The sequence below is a fragment of the Sturnira hondurensis genome, unplaced genomic scaffold (assembly GCF_014824575.4).
Source record: "Sturnira hondurensis isolate 20B ecotype Veracruz unplaced genomic scaffold, ASM1482457v3 Scaffold0014615, whole genome shotgun sequence".
NCBI lineage: Eukaryota > Metazoa > Chordata > Mammalia > Chiroptera > Phyllostomidae > Sturnira > Sturnira hondurensis.
In genome coordinates this window covers 1,408,200-1,421,132 of record NW_028087246.1, presented here as the reverse complement: position 1 = coordinate 1,421,132, position 12,933 = coordinate 1,408,200, and the positions used below count along the sequence as shown (strand labels likewise).

The following is a 12,933-nucleotide window of genomic DNA, read 5'->3' as shown; positions in this document are numbered from 1 at the left end:
CAGGGCAGAACCTCAACCTGAGGGGAGCAGAGGCCCCAGGGACAGGGACACCTACCCCACTTCCTTGACTGCTCAGGACTCAGGACTCCAGCCAAGTAGCTCCTCCCATCCCTGCCCCACCAGGGCTATAGACAGACCAACCCCCCACTTCACCCTCCACACATACGCACCGGATCTCCTGGTTCTGCAGCTTCCACAAGCTTTCTGCCAGGACTGTGGGGCCGGGAAGTTTCCATCCACAGGACGACCTCCCCTTTCTCAGGGGCCCTGCCCCACCACCCCAGCTGAGACAGCCGCAGGAATCTCCTAGGGCTCTACCCAAAGACGAGGGCCAAGGGAGGGGCTGGGACCAGTAAAGTGAGTCCGAACTTTAGACACAGACTGGACAGCCAGCTGGGGGGCCCAGCCCACTGATAGGGAAAGTTGACTAGGGCCTGGCCGGTCGGGCACACCCTCTCCCACCCACCAGGCAGGGGCTGAGTATTTCATTGTCATCCATGCCCACTCTGAGTCCCCCCTAGACACAGACGAAGTGAACCCACGATGACAAACTTCCTCTCAGTGAACCAGATTCCACTGGCAAACGCCAGTTGACCTTGGGTGCCCCCCACTCCCGACCACCTTGAGCCCTGGTGGGTTCTGGGGCCTGATGGGTTAGGTTATCAATAGTAACAGTAATATTAATCACAGCTGGCCTGTCATGATGCCACCATGTAGGAGACACTCATCTGCCTGCTTTACATGCGTCATCTCATGTAGCTGCTCACAGGAAATTGAGTCTCAAGGGAATTAGCCACCCACCCCTGGTGACAGCCAGGAAATACAAAGCCCTCCCCTCTGGTCCTCAAACCTGGACTACAAACCTCTTCCCCAGGAGCAGCTGTGTCTGCACCCTCACCAGCACCCAAGGCAACCCCATAGCTTCCGGGTGAAAGGTCAGTGCTGAGGCTGGGTGGTCCTGTCCCCAGCCAGGCCCGCCCCTAGCCCTCCCTCAAGGTCACACTCATGAGTGAACATGGAGAACACAGAAACGTGGGTGGTGGGGTGAATTCCCCAGAGCCCCATGGGCTGGGTGGTCAGTCAGGTTCTGAGTGGTCCTCAGTGGCAGGCAGGTCCTGCTCTGGTCCCTGGGACGCCAATGGGCCCAGGGTTATCTTGTGGGATTCCTCCAGGAAGGCCCTTCACATGCCTTGATTGGAGTTTATAGCACTCAGGAGAGTTGCACTGCACCTTGGAGTTTTCTGCCCTCTCTAAAGGGCCTTTGAGCCTTACGCCAAAGGCTGAACCGGTATCAGAGCTGCAGGGGCCCAGCTTGAAAGCCGCTCCCTGTCGCTGCTGTCCCTGAGAGGCAGCCCCAGAGTCTGGCTCCCTGGCCAGGCAGGCACCCTGGGTCTGTTTATTGATCATTGGACCTGGCTGGCTGGGCTTTCCCCTCCTGACACCTGTATTTGCTCCTGTGAGTGGGAATAATGGCAGCACATGCCTTTAGCATTAAGTGAGTCTGCCCTGAAGCAGCCTAGAACTGTGATTGGCATATTGAAAATGCTTGGTGAGTGTTAGGGTTATTTACTGGGCTGTGAAATGCTTCCATTTCAATTCTACGGGCATTTTTAAGGTCCCGGTGTATGCTTAGTGATGGGGCCTCAACACGGAATAGGGCTAGAAGGGACATCTGGGGGAAGGCGGGGCAGTCAAAGTGTTTACTTGGTAGAAGATTCTGGAAGTCGCCTGGATAGGAATACTCATCACCCCAGACCCCGCTGAGCCAACAATGCTCCTCCGAGTCTCTCTAGGGCAGTGCACCCCCTAGGAACTGGGTCTGGCGCGCATAGATTAATAAAAGCTTGGGGACAAAAAGGGTTTTGACTGAAATATTTGTTGATGGATGAAAAGAAAGACAGCCGGGCCAGACAGACAGGCCTTCCCTTCACAATGAGGGGAGCTCCCCGAGCGGGGAGGGGCTCCAGACGTGGAGAGAGCCACTGCTTGGGGATACAGTCTGCCTCTGCCTCCCCCACCAAGGAAAGGTTCGAATGGGACCACAGGGAATGCCCCCCCCCGCCCCCCGCCCCGCGCGCGCACACCCTCCCGGCGGAGTTTGGAGGTGGATGGTGTCCCGGTCCCTAAGCATCCAGATGGGCTGACGACTCCAGGGAAGCTCCACCGGGGAAACCGCGTACCCGCGAGCGAAAGTCCCGACTCAGCCACCCCTGGGCGGAAAGGGCGACCTCGGGTGGCTCTGGAGCCTCGGGTTCCGCCTCCGAGAAATGGGCGATTTCCGCCCGGCCCCAGCGCGGCGAACTGCCCGGACCGAGGGCGGGGCGGGGGGGGCGCCGAAGGGGTTAACGCACCTGGGCCGCCACCGCCCCTCCCGGCCCCTCCCCCCGCCGCCGGGAAGAGAAAGTCTCTGCGGGGGCGCGGCCCTGCCTCGGCCCCTGCCCGCCCCGTCCCTGTCTCGCCCTCCTCGCCCGAGCCGCGCGCCCCGAGCAGCGACCCGCGCGCTCCGCTCCTCCGCCGCCCCGGCCAGGGCCGCCATGTCTTTAGGGTGAGTGGGGGCTCGCGGGCCGTCGGGCTGGGGGGCCTGGGATGGGGCCGGGAAACCCCGAGCTCACTTCCCCGGGAGGCTGGGGGTGCGGCACAGCTCGCCGGGCGTCTCCGCGCACGGGAGATGCCGCGCTGGGTGTCCGGGGCTGGCCGCAGTTTCCCTGGGACAGATGGGCTCGCGCTGCGGTGGCCGGAGATGCTCGGCAGTGCTCGGCGCCCGGACCCGCTGGGCGGCGGCGGACCGCCGAGCCCGTGCGCCCAGCCCTCCCCACGGTCCCAGATCCCCCAAATCCCACAACGTGAGCTGGGCACTCAAGGTCTCGCCGGCAGCTGGGTTTCTGTCTCCATTCCGAGGGCCTCCTGTGTCCTGGGGGATCCCGTCCTCTACCCCCAGTGGCTCTCCTTCCTTCCCGGGGTGGAGGGGCTTCGCCAACTCCCCCACCCCTGTGGTGACGCCGCTGGACTCCGGCCTGCCCTACTAGGGTTTGGGGGGGCTCCCCTGAAACCCCCTGGGCGGGAGACCCGAGCACTCTGCTCCCCAGCCCTCCGAGTGTGGGTCTTAGGTCACACGCAGCCCCTCCCCACCCCAGTACCTGAGGTGACCCGGCCTTCCGGCAACCCCATGCACAGGAAACCTGGGGACCCCGTGGGAAAGTGTGACTCCAGCGGCCTCAACCTTCCCCTTCCCTGGGTGTCTGCTCCTCCCGCCAGCCAGTCCTGGGGCCACCGGCTTCTCAGCAGGGCTTCCGACTACCGCATTGCAATCTGCCTCCTCCGGGGGGCCCTGCACCCACCTCCCCACTTGGTGTTCAGGGAAATCGCCCCACTGGCCTGGCCCTGTAAGGCCACACTTCCCTGGCCTGCCCTTTCTCTGGAGCCTTTAGCCCCTGTGTCTCCACGGGAAAGACCAGAGCAGGTGGACAGGCCACCCCCAGAACCTGAGCTTGAAGAGAAAGGGTCCCAGGGTCCAGGGCTGCCAGCCCTCCTGGCAAAAAAAACTCTTAATTTCTGCTTCTGAAGTGGGTATGACAGGGGTTCTCTGGGCAAGCAGCATCCCTGGAAGGGAGGGTCCAAATATGTTCCCCTCCTGGGGCAGTGGAGCGTCTCGCCCATTGCCATGTTCCAGCAGGGGGCAGACTGGGGGCTCAGGGGACAGTGGTCACGCTGGAAGATGCCCTGGGCTGTTTTATTTTTTATAGATCTGATGAATGGGGCGGAGGGAAGAGGGGCAGATTTCTTCAGGTCCCAAGTTAGAGCCTGCTCCCCAAGTCCCCACCTCGGACCGCGCTTTCCGGCTGCGGTGCAGGTCCTGTCTCTCCCACTGGTTCACCTGAATGGTTCACCCCAGAGCCTCACAGGGGCTGCACAGGAAATGAAAGCAAAAGGGGTGCCTTGCTGGGGGCGGAGAGCAGGGCAGAGGGCTGGCTTCATGTCATGGAAGAAGAAGTCATGGTTTGGAGAGGTTAAGGGAACCCCCTTGAAGTCACTCAGCTTGTAGGTGGCAGGCCAGCCTGACTCCCCAGCGCTGGACCGGAGCCCTGCTGTGTGGGGAGGAGGATGGGAGAGGAAGCAGAGCCCTGTTCTGACTGCCTGGGGCCCTGGGACTAGACTTGGCATCTAGAGATGCTGGGAGGGTCGCAGGGACTCATCTGTGTGTCCTCCGTGTCCCACCCCCCCACCCCCAGGAAGAGAATTATCTACAAGAGTGTGTGCCTGTCCCTGGCCTTGCTCGTGGCCGTGGCCGTGTTCCAGCGCGGTCTGACCCCCAGCCAGTTTCTACAAGAGCCCCCGCCACCCACCTTAGGGCCTCAGGAGGCCCGGAAACCAAGCGCACACCTGGCGAACCCCGATGACTTCTGGAAGAGATCAAAGGATTCGGTCACCCCCATGCCCATGGCCTCGCGGGTGCCTCAGGCCTGGGACGTGACCACGACGAACTGCTCGGCCAATGTCAACCTGACCCACCAGTCCTGGTTCCAAGGCCTGGAACCACACTTCCAGCAGTTCCTGCTGTACCGCCACTGCCGGCACTTCCCCATGCTGCTGAACCACCCGGAGAAGTGCCACGGCCATGTCTACCTGCTGGTGGTTGTCAAGTCGGTCATCACGCAGCACGACCGCCGGGAGGCCATCCGCCAGACCTGGGGCCTGGAGCAGGATTCTGTGGGCAGGGGCCTTGGCGCCAGGCGCACCCTCTTCCTGCTGGGCACAGCCTCCAAGCAGGAGGAGCGCGTCCACTACCAGCAGCTGCTGGCCTACGAGGACCGTCTCTATGGTGACATCCTGCAGTGGGACTTTCTCGACAGCTTCTTCAACCTGACCCTCAAGGAGACCCACTTCCTCAAGTGGCTTGACATCTACTGCCCCCACGTCCGCTTCGTCTTCAAGGGTGACGATGACGTCTTTGTCAACCCCACCAACCTGCTGGAGTTCCTGGCTGACCAGCAGCCGCAGGAAGACCTGTTCGTGGGTGACGTCCTCCAGCACGCTCGGCCCATCCGCAGGAAGGACAACAAGTACTATATCCCCGGGGCTCTGTACAGCAAGGCCAGCTACCCACCCTACGCTGGGGGCGGCGGCTTCCTGATGGCCGGGGGCCTGGCCCGCCGCCTGCACCACGCCTGTGACACCTTGGAGCTTTACCCCATCGACGACGTCTTCCTGGGCATGTGCCTGGAGGTGCTGGGTGTGTATCCCGTGGCCCACGCGGGCTTCAAGACTTTCGGCATCTCCCGGAACCGCAACAGCCGCATGAATAAGGAGCCATGCTTTTTCCGTTCCATGCTGGTCGTGCACAAGCTGCTGCCCGCGGAGCTGCTGGCCATGTGGGGGCTGGTGCACGGCAACCTCACCTGCTCCCGCAGGCTCCAGGTGCTCTGACCGGGCCAGGCCCCCGAGCAGATGGAGCTGGGCCTCAGGCACTCCTGGGGGTGGCCAGGCACAGGTAGCTGGGGGGGGCATCCCTGTGTGGATGCTCCAGAAAATGGAGCTGCGGCCCAGGAGTGTTTGGAAGTGCCCAGACTGGGAAGGCCATCTGGGGCGTGAAGCTGCTGGCAGCCCTCCTAACCTGGGTTCATGGCCTCGCTCCCTCTGACCTGGTGGGAGGCCCTGGTGGCCTCTGAAGGAATCCCACGCTCAGGTACCTGGGCTAGGCCAGGCTCTGGATGGCTCTGTGGCTGCCCTCTGTCTTCACAGAACATTCTCCTCCCCTGAAACACCTCACTCTCCCCACAGGCCCAAGCGGCCCTTTCAGGAGAAGCTCGACCCTGTGCAGGCTCACAGGCCCCCCAGTCTGCGCCCCTGGGTCTCTTGGAGACAGGGCTCCAGAACACCTCCCCCACCTTGCCCCTCTCCCTGGGGGAGCTGGCTGCTCAGCCCCCTCAGTTCCCAGGTGGCTTCAGTCCTGGCTGCATCCTGGGCTGTTCCATCCAGCCCATCTAGAAACACAACCTGCCGCTCTTACTACCTCAGCGATCCTCAGAACCTCTGGATGGACAGCGGCCCCCCACCCTCACCCCCTGACGCAGGGCCAGAGAGCAGCATTCTACGACGAAGCCACAGTGCTGCCCAACCAGCCCCAGCCGAGGGCCCTTGGGCAGCCCCACTGAGGCCTGGCTCCCTGGCGGGAAACCAGCCAGTTTGGCCCTGGAAGTGAACATACCTCCGTTACTATAAAGTTTTATTTATGAAGGATTTGGAGGGAGAAGGCACCAGGCCTCGGGAAATGGCAGTGTTCTTCCCTTCACTCATCCCAGCAAAACATCTCCTCCATGGGGCCCTCTGAGCCGCCCCCATGGCCCGCCCCACCCTTGCCCTACACGGCCCCTCCAGAACCAGCTGCTCCAGGACCAAGCAGACCAGCATCTGTCACCGCAGAGGCATGGCGTGTCCTATGTGGGCCACCCCTCCCAGCTTCGGGGGTCCTTAGGGATGGGTGCCAAAGGACGCCACCTCATATCTCTGGGTAAAGTCACCTGGGAAAACATTGAGGAACTGACTGTTTTCTCAATAAAAGGGGACTGGTTTTTTTCTGGTGTGAAACTTCCTGTTCCCATTTCCATCAGAGGGCTTGTCTGGGGCCAAGTCTGTCAGAGATCTCAGAAAACACAGCTTGGTCCTTGTTCTCGGCTGGTGGGTACAAGGGACCCCTTGAAAGGCCTTAGAGGGGGGTGAGTTCCGGGATTAAAGCAGAGGTGCCACGAGAGATGGTCCCTGGACTGGGGGCAGGGCCATGGGGGAGCCCCCAGCACACTGTGCATTCCCACGGAGGGCAAGGCCAGAGCCGCCCCGAGGCTGCTGCTGCAGGGAGTGGGATAGAGTGGGACAGAGTGGGACATACAGGGGCTGGTGGGCTTCCCCGCCCCCCACCATGGCCTTTCAGTCAACCTAGACATATTGATGAGTTTGACAAAAAAAACATTGAAACTGGGGAGGAGGTGCGGTTTGGTGCTGGGGGAGCACCATGATGCAGGGCATCTTGGCCTCCCCAGGAGAAGGGCCACTGGGGCCAGAGGCAGCAAACGAGCATTTCCCTGCCGATGCCCAGCTCAGGCATCAGAGTGGGCCGGTGCCTGAGACAGACGCCCAGGGCCCTCCTGTGAGTGGGTGATGGGAATGGCTGGATCCTAGCCTAACACAGTGCCCTAGAGCATAGACAGGGCACGAGACCAAACGGACGTCCACTGTGGCCCCCACTGCCTTCGAGGAAGAAAAAGGAATGTCACCACAGCTACTTCCTCCTCCCTCGGCACAGACCCCCACACTTCCCTTCTAGGTTGTCTGGCCACAAAATTTGTGGGACCCTGGTTTTGAAACATTAATGTTTTCAAGATCACCCAGCAGAGAGTTAAGCCAAACAGGGCCTCCCAAGGTGGGGCGTGTGACTGCACAGGCTGTTTGTCCATCGCTCGCCCTCTGAACCCAAGCCCGGCCTGGCTGGCAGAGGGGAAGGGGGCTGGTTGAGCCTCTGGAGGAAGAAAGGTGCTCCTCTGGGGCTGGGGCTGGGGATGAAGAGGGAAAGCAGCTGGGAGGGAGGCAGCCCCTCACAGGGTTGAGCTGCAGGAGGGTGTTCAGGCTGGATCCTGAGAACAGGGGCAAGTGGCAGAGGCCTCGCCTATGCACCCTCTACTCTGGGCCAATCCAGCTGGTCCCACGGATGGGAACTTCCGCAGCCTCTGCCCTTTGGGGGGCCTTGCTCTTGACATTTCAGACCTAAGGGGCCTGAACCTAGGCGGGGGGGCCAGCACAGCACCACAAAAGGAAGGAATAAATACAGGCAGAGGGCCCACGTTACAGGACCCCCTGCACAGCGTGGGCAGCAGGCTCATCTGCGCCCCCTCCCCACCTGACAGCCTACCTGCCTCTCAAAGGAAGAGTGAGCACTTGCCTTGTGATGGAGGAGGCTGGAGCTACAGGCCAGGCCTAGAAGTTAGGGTGCCTTCTGCAGGCATAGAGGAGCCACTGCAGCTTCCAAAGCAGGGGAGAAACAAGATCAGATGGGGACCCTAGAAACCTGTCCACACCTGCAATCCCCCATTGGGGCCCATGAGGAGGCAGCTGGTCCCAAGGCCAGGCCATCGCTGTCCCCCAGCTCCTCTATCCCCTTAACAGGAAGGGGGCTCCATGAAACAAGAGGCTAATGACAGAGAACTGCCAGTCACTGCCCACCCTGACCCTGACCCTGACCCTCAGCCAGCCTGTCCAGACTGCCTGGCTGACTGTAGCCTTCAGCTGGCCCCTGACCTGGCTCTGGCCCTCTCAGCCAGCTGGCCCTGGTTTCCTCCCACCGGTCGTCTGGGAGTGCAGCCCGGATGCCTCCGAAGACAGCCCTGGCCCTTCCAAGGTTAATTGACAATCATACTGGGAAACAGATACAAGGGGCACTCTGGAAGTTTCCAGAACCATCAGTATTTACAATCTTGATTGCCAGTAATCATGATAATTACTGCCATTTTGTGGAGTACATTCAATACACCTGGCTCTATGTACAATAAGCCCTTAATGAGTACCATCAAAATAACTGCAACTCAGGGAATAAATCTGACTGGTTGTATTTTAATCTCTCATGTACATGTAATGTACTGGCAGAAAACGAAGAGGAGTAGAATATGACACCCCGAAATGTGCCTCTTTGGCAGAAGGCTTATCTTGAGCTGGTTATTTTTTTATTTTTTTGAAACACAGCCAACACAGGAGAAGCTCTGAAAACTAAGTAGAAGTTACTCTTTTGTGAGGGATATTTACATTTAGAAAGGAAGCCTCCGTTTCACCAGAACCCCGATCAATGAGGCAGGCAGTGACTTCAGTCTGTGACTTCACAATCTTTTACCCTTTTACTGGGCTTTTCCTGGTAACCTTCCCATAATTGCCTCCCCCACTTCTCCAACATCTTTATTTTCTTTTCAGCTGATATTGAAGGTGGTGGCCCGGGCCATTTCCGGGAGTTTCTCGGTTTTCCTGGGCGCCCCCCCATGCATGCAGGAGGTGTGCATGTCATTAAACTTATGGGTTTTTTTTTTCTAGTTAATCCTTTATTACGGGGGTGGGGGAGTGGTCTCGGTTAAGAACCCAGAAGGGTAGAGATAAAATTATTTTCCTCCTTACAAAACCCTACCTCTCCCTCTTGGAGCCCACTCACTCCCAAATTGCAGTCTCCAGTGCTCCCCTAAACCCAAACAGCGCGGGTTCGGAGAATCTGAGCGGGACTCTTCAGGGACCCTCTCCCTCCACAAGGTGGCGCTGTGGAGCCCGCACAGCCCTGTAACTTTTTAGGGGCACCCGTGGGCCAGGCTGCAGGAACACAAGCTTCAGACACGAAAGCCGCCCTCCTCTTAATCACCCTCACCGGCTTAGCCGTCCTTCCCCCGAGAGCAGCCGCGAGAAGGGGTTGCTACGGTCAGGGGCTCCCAGTCACAGGAGAGCCCTGCAAACCCTCTCAGGCTGTCCCTGTGCAGCGACTTTCCAGGCCTTTCCTCGCAGTAAATTTTAGTCAATCCCGAACCTGAACGTGGGGAAATGGGTCTCAAGGTCTTTCCTCTCCCAAGGCCCTGGGCTTCGGATCCAAAAACACCTCCCCTCCTCCCTGGTCGCCAGCGCTGCATTCCAAGGGGCCTGGAGAAGGGGTGGCTTTGTCAGGCAACAAAAGCTTCTGTTCCACCCCAGGGCAACGGGTGCCCTGCAGGCCACATTTACATAGCTACAGGAGACCACTCAAAGGGCCCTACCCTGAACAAAGAAGCCGGATCCCAGGTGACAGCCTCTGTCCACCTGCGCTGTGGAGCAGGGAGGGGGGACTCCTGGAACCCCATTATGCACCACGGTCAAGTTTGGAAATGAAAGCTGCTAAGAAAGTGGTACCCCGGTCATTCAATGCACCACCTGAATTCGGGTGTGAGCTCCAAACCCGCTATGTCCCAAGAGCTCCCCCTCCTCCTTTTTTCCTTAGTGGTAACTTCCATGTTATGTGTGATGCTTGACTGGATAGTTAGTATTTTTGTCCCTCAGAGCTTCCATGGACTTCGTCCCCCGTGGAAAAACCCGTTTCGCCCCTTTTTGAAATTCCTTCATTCCCTCTGAATGTGGATGCGGACACCTGCTGTGACCCGCTTATAGCAGCTGCTTGCCCTCGCATGAATGCCTTAACCTCGTGTTTATTATGCATTTACGTTTTCCTAAAAAGTAGCTTTTAGCAATTGCTTTTATATTAAAATGCACAGAGACACGTGAGGGAGTAGAATGTCATTTTTTGCATATAACTCTAGTACGGAACTTGCACCTTGGAATAAAATTCACATCTTCCAGTTGAGCCTGGAGCGCCGTGCTTTCCGGAGGGGCTCAGACCCGCTACTCGTCTGAAAAAGGTCCCGAGGAAGCTCTAAAACAACGTCTGCGTCCAGGTCTCTGCGCGGTCGGGGTGGGCGCGAGCCTCAGCGGCTGCCCAGGTGACTCGGGCGCACGGACTGGCCACCGCGAATTAACCTGGTGCGGCCGAATCTAAGAGGAACGCTGGGAATTCCTGCCCAGCCGGGAGGCTTGAACCCGCTGGGTAGAAAGTAGCTGCTGGAAGGCGCGGGTGTTCAAGGGCGGGCAGCCCAGCGCGCCACCCCGTGGCCTTCGCTGTACCGTTGGCTTTAGCGCGGGCGGTCGCGCTCTGCCGTCCCGGGAGGGGTGGTTCGCGAGTGGTGGGAGCCACTGGATCCCAGAGGCCTGGGAGGGAGTGCGCGTCGCTGCCCCGCGGGGTCCGAACCCCCAAGCGCGACTTCTGACCACGGCACCTACCTGCAGGCCCTGGCCGCTTGGTCCTGGGGGGCACGAAGCGGCTCGCCGAACCCTCTAGACCACCTCCCGTAGCGGCGGGAGCGGGCGGTTGGGGAGTCCCCGGAGCTGTGCAATCCCAGGAGAAGGCGTGGAGCGCCCCCGACTGGCCACGTAGGAGAACGCGACAGTAGGACGATTTGAGCTGGTTGCGTGACATCTGTAACTGGTATCCCAAGTCATCCGCTGTAACTAAGGGCATGTGTGTCTCCTAATGCCGGAAAACTTGCCCGGACAGTTAGTTACGGCTCAGTCGGTTGAAGGTCGCCGGGCAAAGCAAAAGGTCACCTGTTGGAGCCCTAGTCAGGGCACATGTGACTGATGTTTCTCTTCCTTTTCTTCCACCCTTCCCTTCTCTCTAAAAATAAATAAATAACTTTTTTTTTTAAATACTGGAAAACTCCACATCAAACTTGCACAGGAATTGTTTCCTGGAAGTGGGATTCCATGGACCTTTACCCTTTTCTTTCTTCTCATTTGTATAAGAAAGGCTTTCTTTTTTAAAAAAATTATTGATTATGCTATTATAGTTGTCCCATTCCCCCCTTTATTCCCCTCCACCCGGCACCCCCTCCCACCGGCATTCCCCCCACCTTGTTCCTCTCCATGGGTCGTATATGTAAGCTCTTTGGCCTCTCCATTTCCTGTACTATTCCTAACCTCCCCCTGTCTGTTTTGTACCTACCATTTATGCTATTTGTTCTCTGAACCTTTCCCCCATTCCCCACTTCCCCTCCCTGCTGATAACCCTCTGTGTGATGTCCATTTCTGTGATTCCGTTCCTGTTCTAGCTATTTGCTTAGTTTATTTTTGTTTTTGTTTTTAGGTTCAGTTGATAGTTGTGAGTTTGTTGTCATTTTACTGTTCATATATTAGGTCTTTTATTTCTTAGCTAAGTCCTTTAACATTTCATATAATAAGGGCTTGGTGATGATGAACTCCTTTAACCTGACCTTATCTGGGAAGCACTTTATCTGCCCTTCCATTCTAAATGAGAGTTTTGCTGGACAGAGTCATCTTGGATGGAGGTCCTTGCCCTTCATGACTTTGATTACTCTCCATCCCCTTCTTGCCTGCAAGGTTTCTCTGGAGAAATCAGCTGACAGTCTTATGGGAACGGAACTCCTTTATAGGTAATTGTCTCCTTTTCTCTTGCTGCTTTTAAGATTCTCTCCTTATCTGTAATCTCGGGTAACATAACTACAACATGCCTTGGTGTGTTCCTCCTTGGATCCAATTTCTTCGGAAATCACAATGGGGACATTAACTTGGTGGGCCTGACCTATGAGCTTCCTCGGGCCAGTGACAGGAGTCGGAGAGTTCGAAGAGGAGCCCACGTGCCATTGCTAACTGGAGGTGAGGCGTCCAAGTGGCCAGAAATAAGGGTGACTTCCAGAAGCTGAGAGCGGCTCTGGGCTGGCAGTCAGGGAGGAAATGTGAATGAACTTCAGTCCTACACCTGAAGGAACTGAAAGCTGCCAGTAACGAAACCAAGCTTGGAAGAGGAGCCCGGGCCCCCGGGGCCGTGCTGCCAGCCCGCGCCTTGACTGCAGCTTGAACAGAGGACCTGCTGGAGGAAGAGCTCCCCTACCCGGAACTGGCAGAGCCCGGCCCAAGACACTGAGAACTGCAGTCGAGAAGTATGGGCCACTTTGTTGTGAATGGCACCACCCAGGAGTGGGGAGCTGACACTCCGAAGTCTGAACTCCCCAATGGCGTGTAGGTTACAGAACGTCTAGGGCAAAACCACAAGACTCTGGGCTGGGGTTGGGGGTCGTGCTGGGAGCTGACTGATCAGAGGTGAGGAAAGGGTGATGAACATTGGATTGGATCCTAAGGCCAGCTCTGACAGACATTGTCCCTCTGTCTGATCTCATGGGAAAGTGGGCAGGGTTTGCTCTACCGTAGGCCCAGGAGCTGAAACAGAACTGTTACCTTTGGCCTGCAGGTGTTCCTGCTCTGACCTGTAGTTGGGTTGCTGATTATCTGGAGGAAAGGCTGGGTTTTGGAGGGCCAGAGAAGGGGGGTGGGGCGGGGCAGGGGGGGGCAGGCAGGCAGGCAGGGGGTCCATTTCTA

The 12,933-nt window shown here is 58.2% G+C and overlaps 1 protein-coding gene across 1 annotated transcript; it reads left to right on the top strand.

Annotated features, from left to right (window-relative positions):
* Positions 1-2,393: 2,393 nt before the first annotated feature.
* Positions 2,394-6,570, top strand: B3GNT7 (UDP-GlcNAc:betaGal beta-1,3-N-acetylglucosaminyltransferase 7). The gene is made up of 2 exons (XM_037063545.1): positions 2,394-2,545; positions 4,230-6,570. Exons 1-2 carry the CDS (start codon positions 2,535-2,537, stop codon positions 5,422-5,424), a joined length of 1,206 nt encoding a protein of 401 aa, XP_036919440.1. The 5' UTR covers positions 2,394-2,534; the 3' UTR covers positions 5,425-6,570.
* The last annotated feature ends 6,363 nt before the right edge of the window (positions 6,571-12,933 follow it).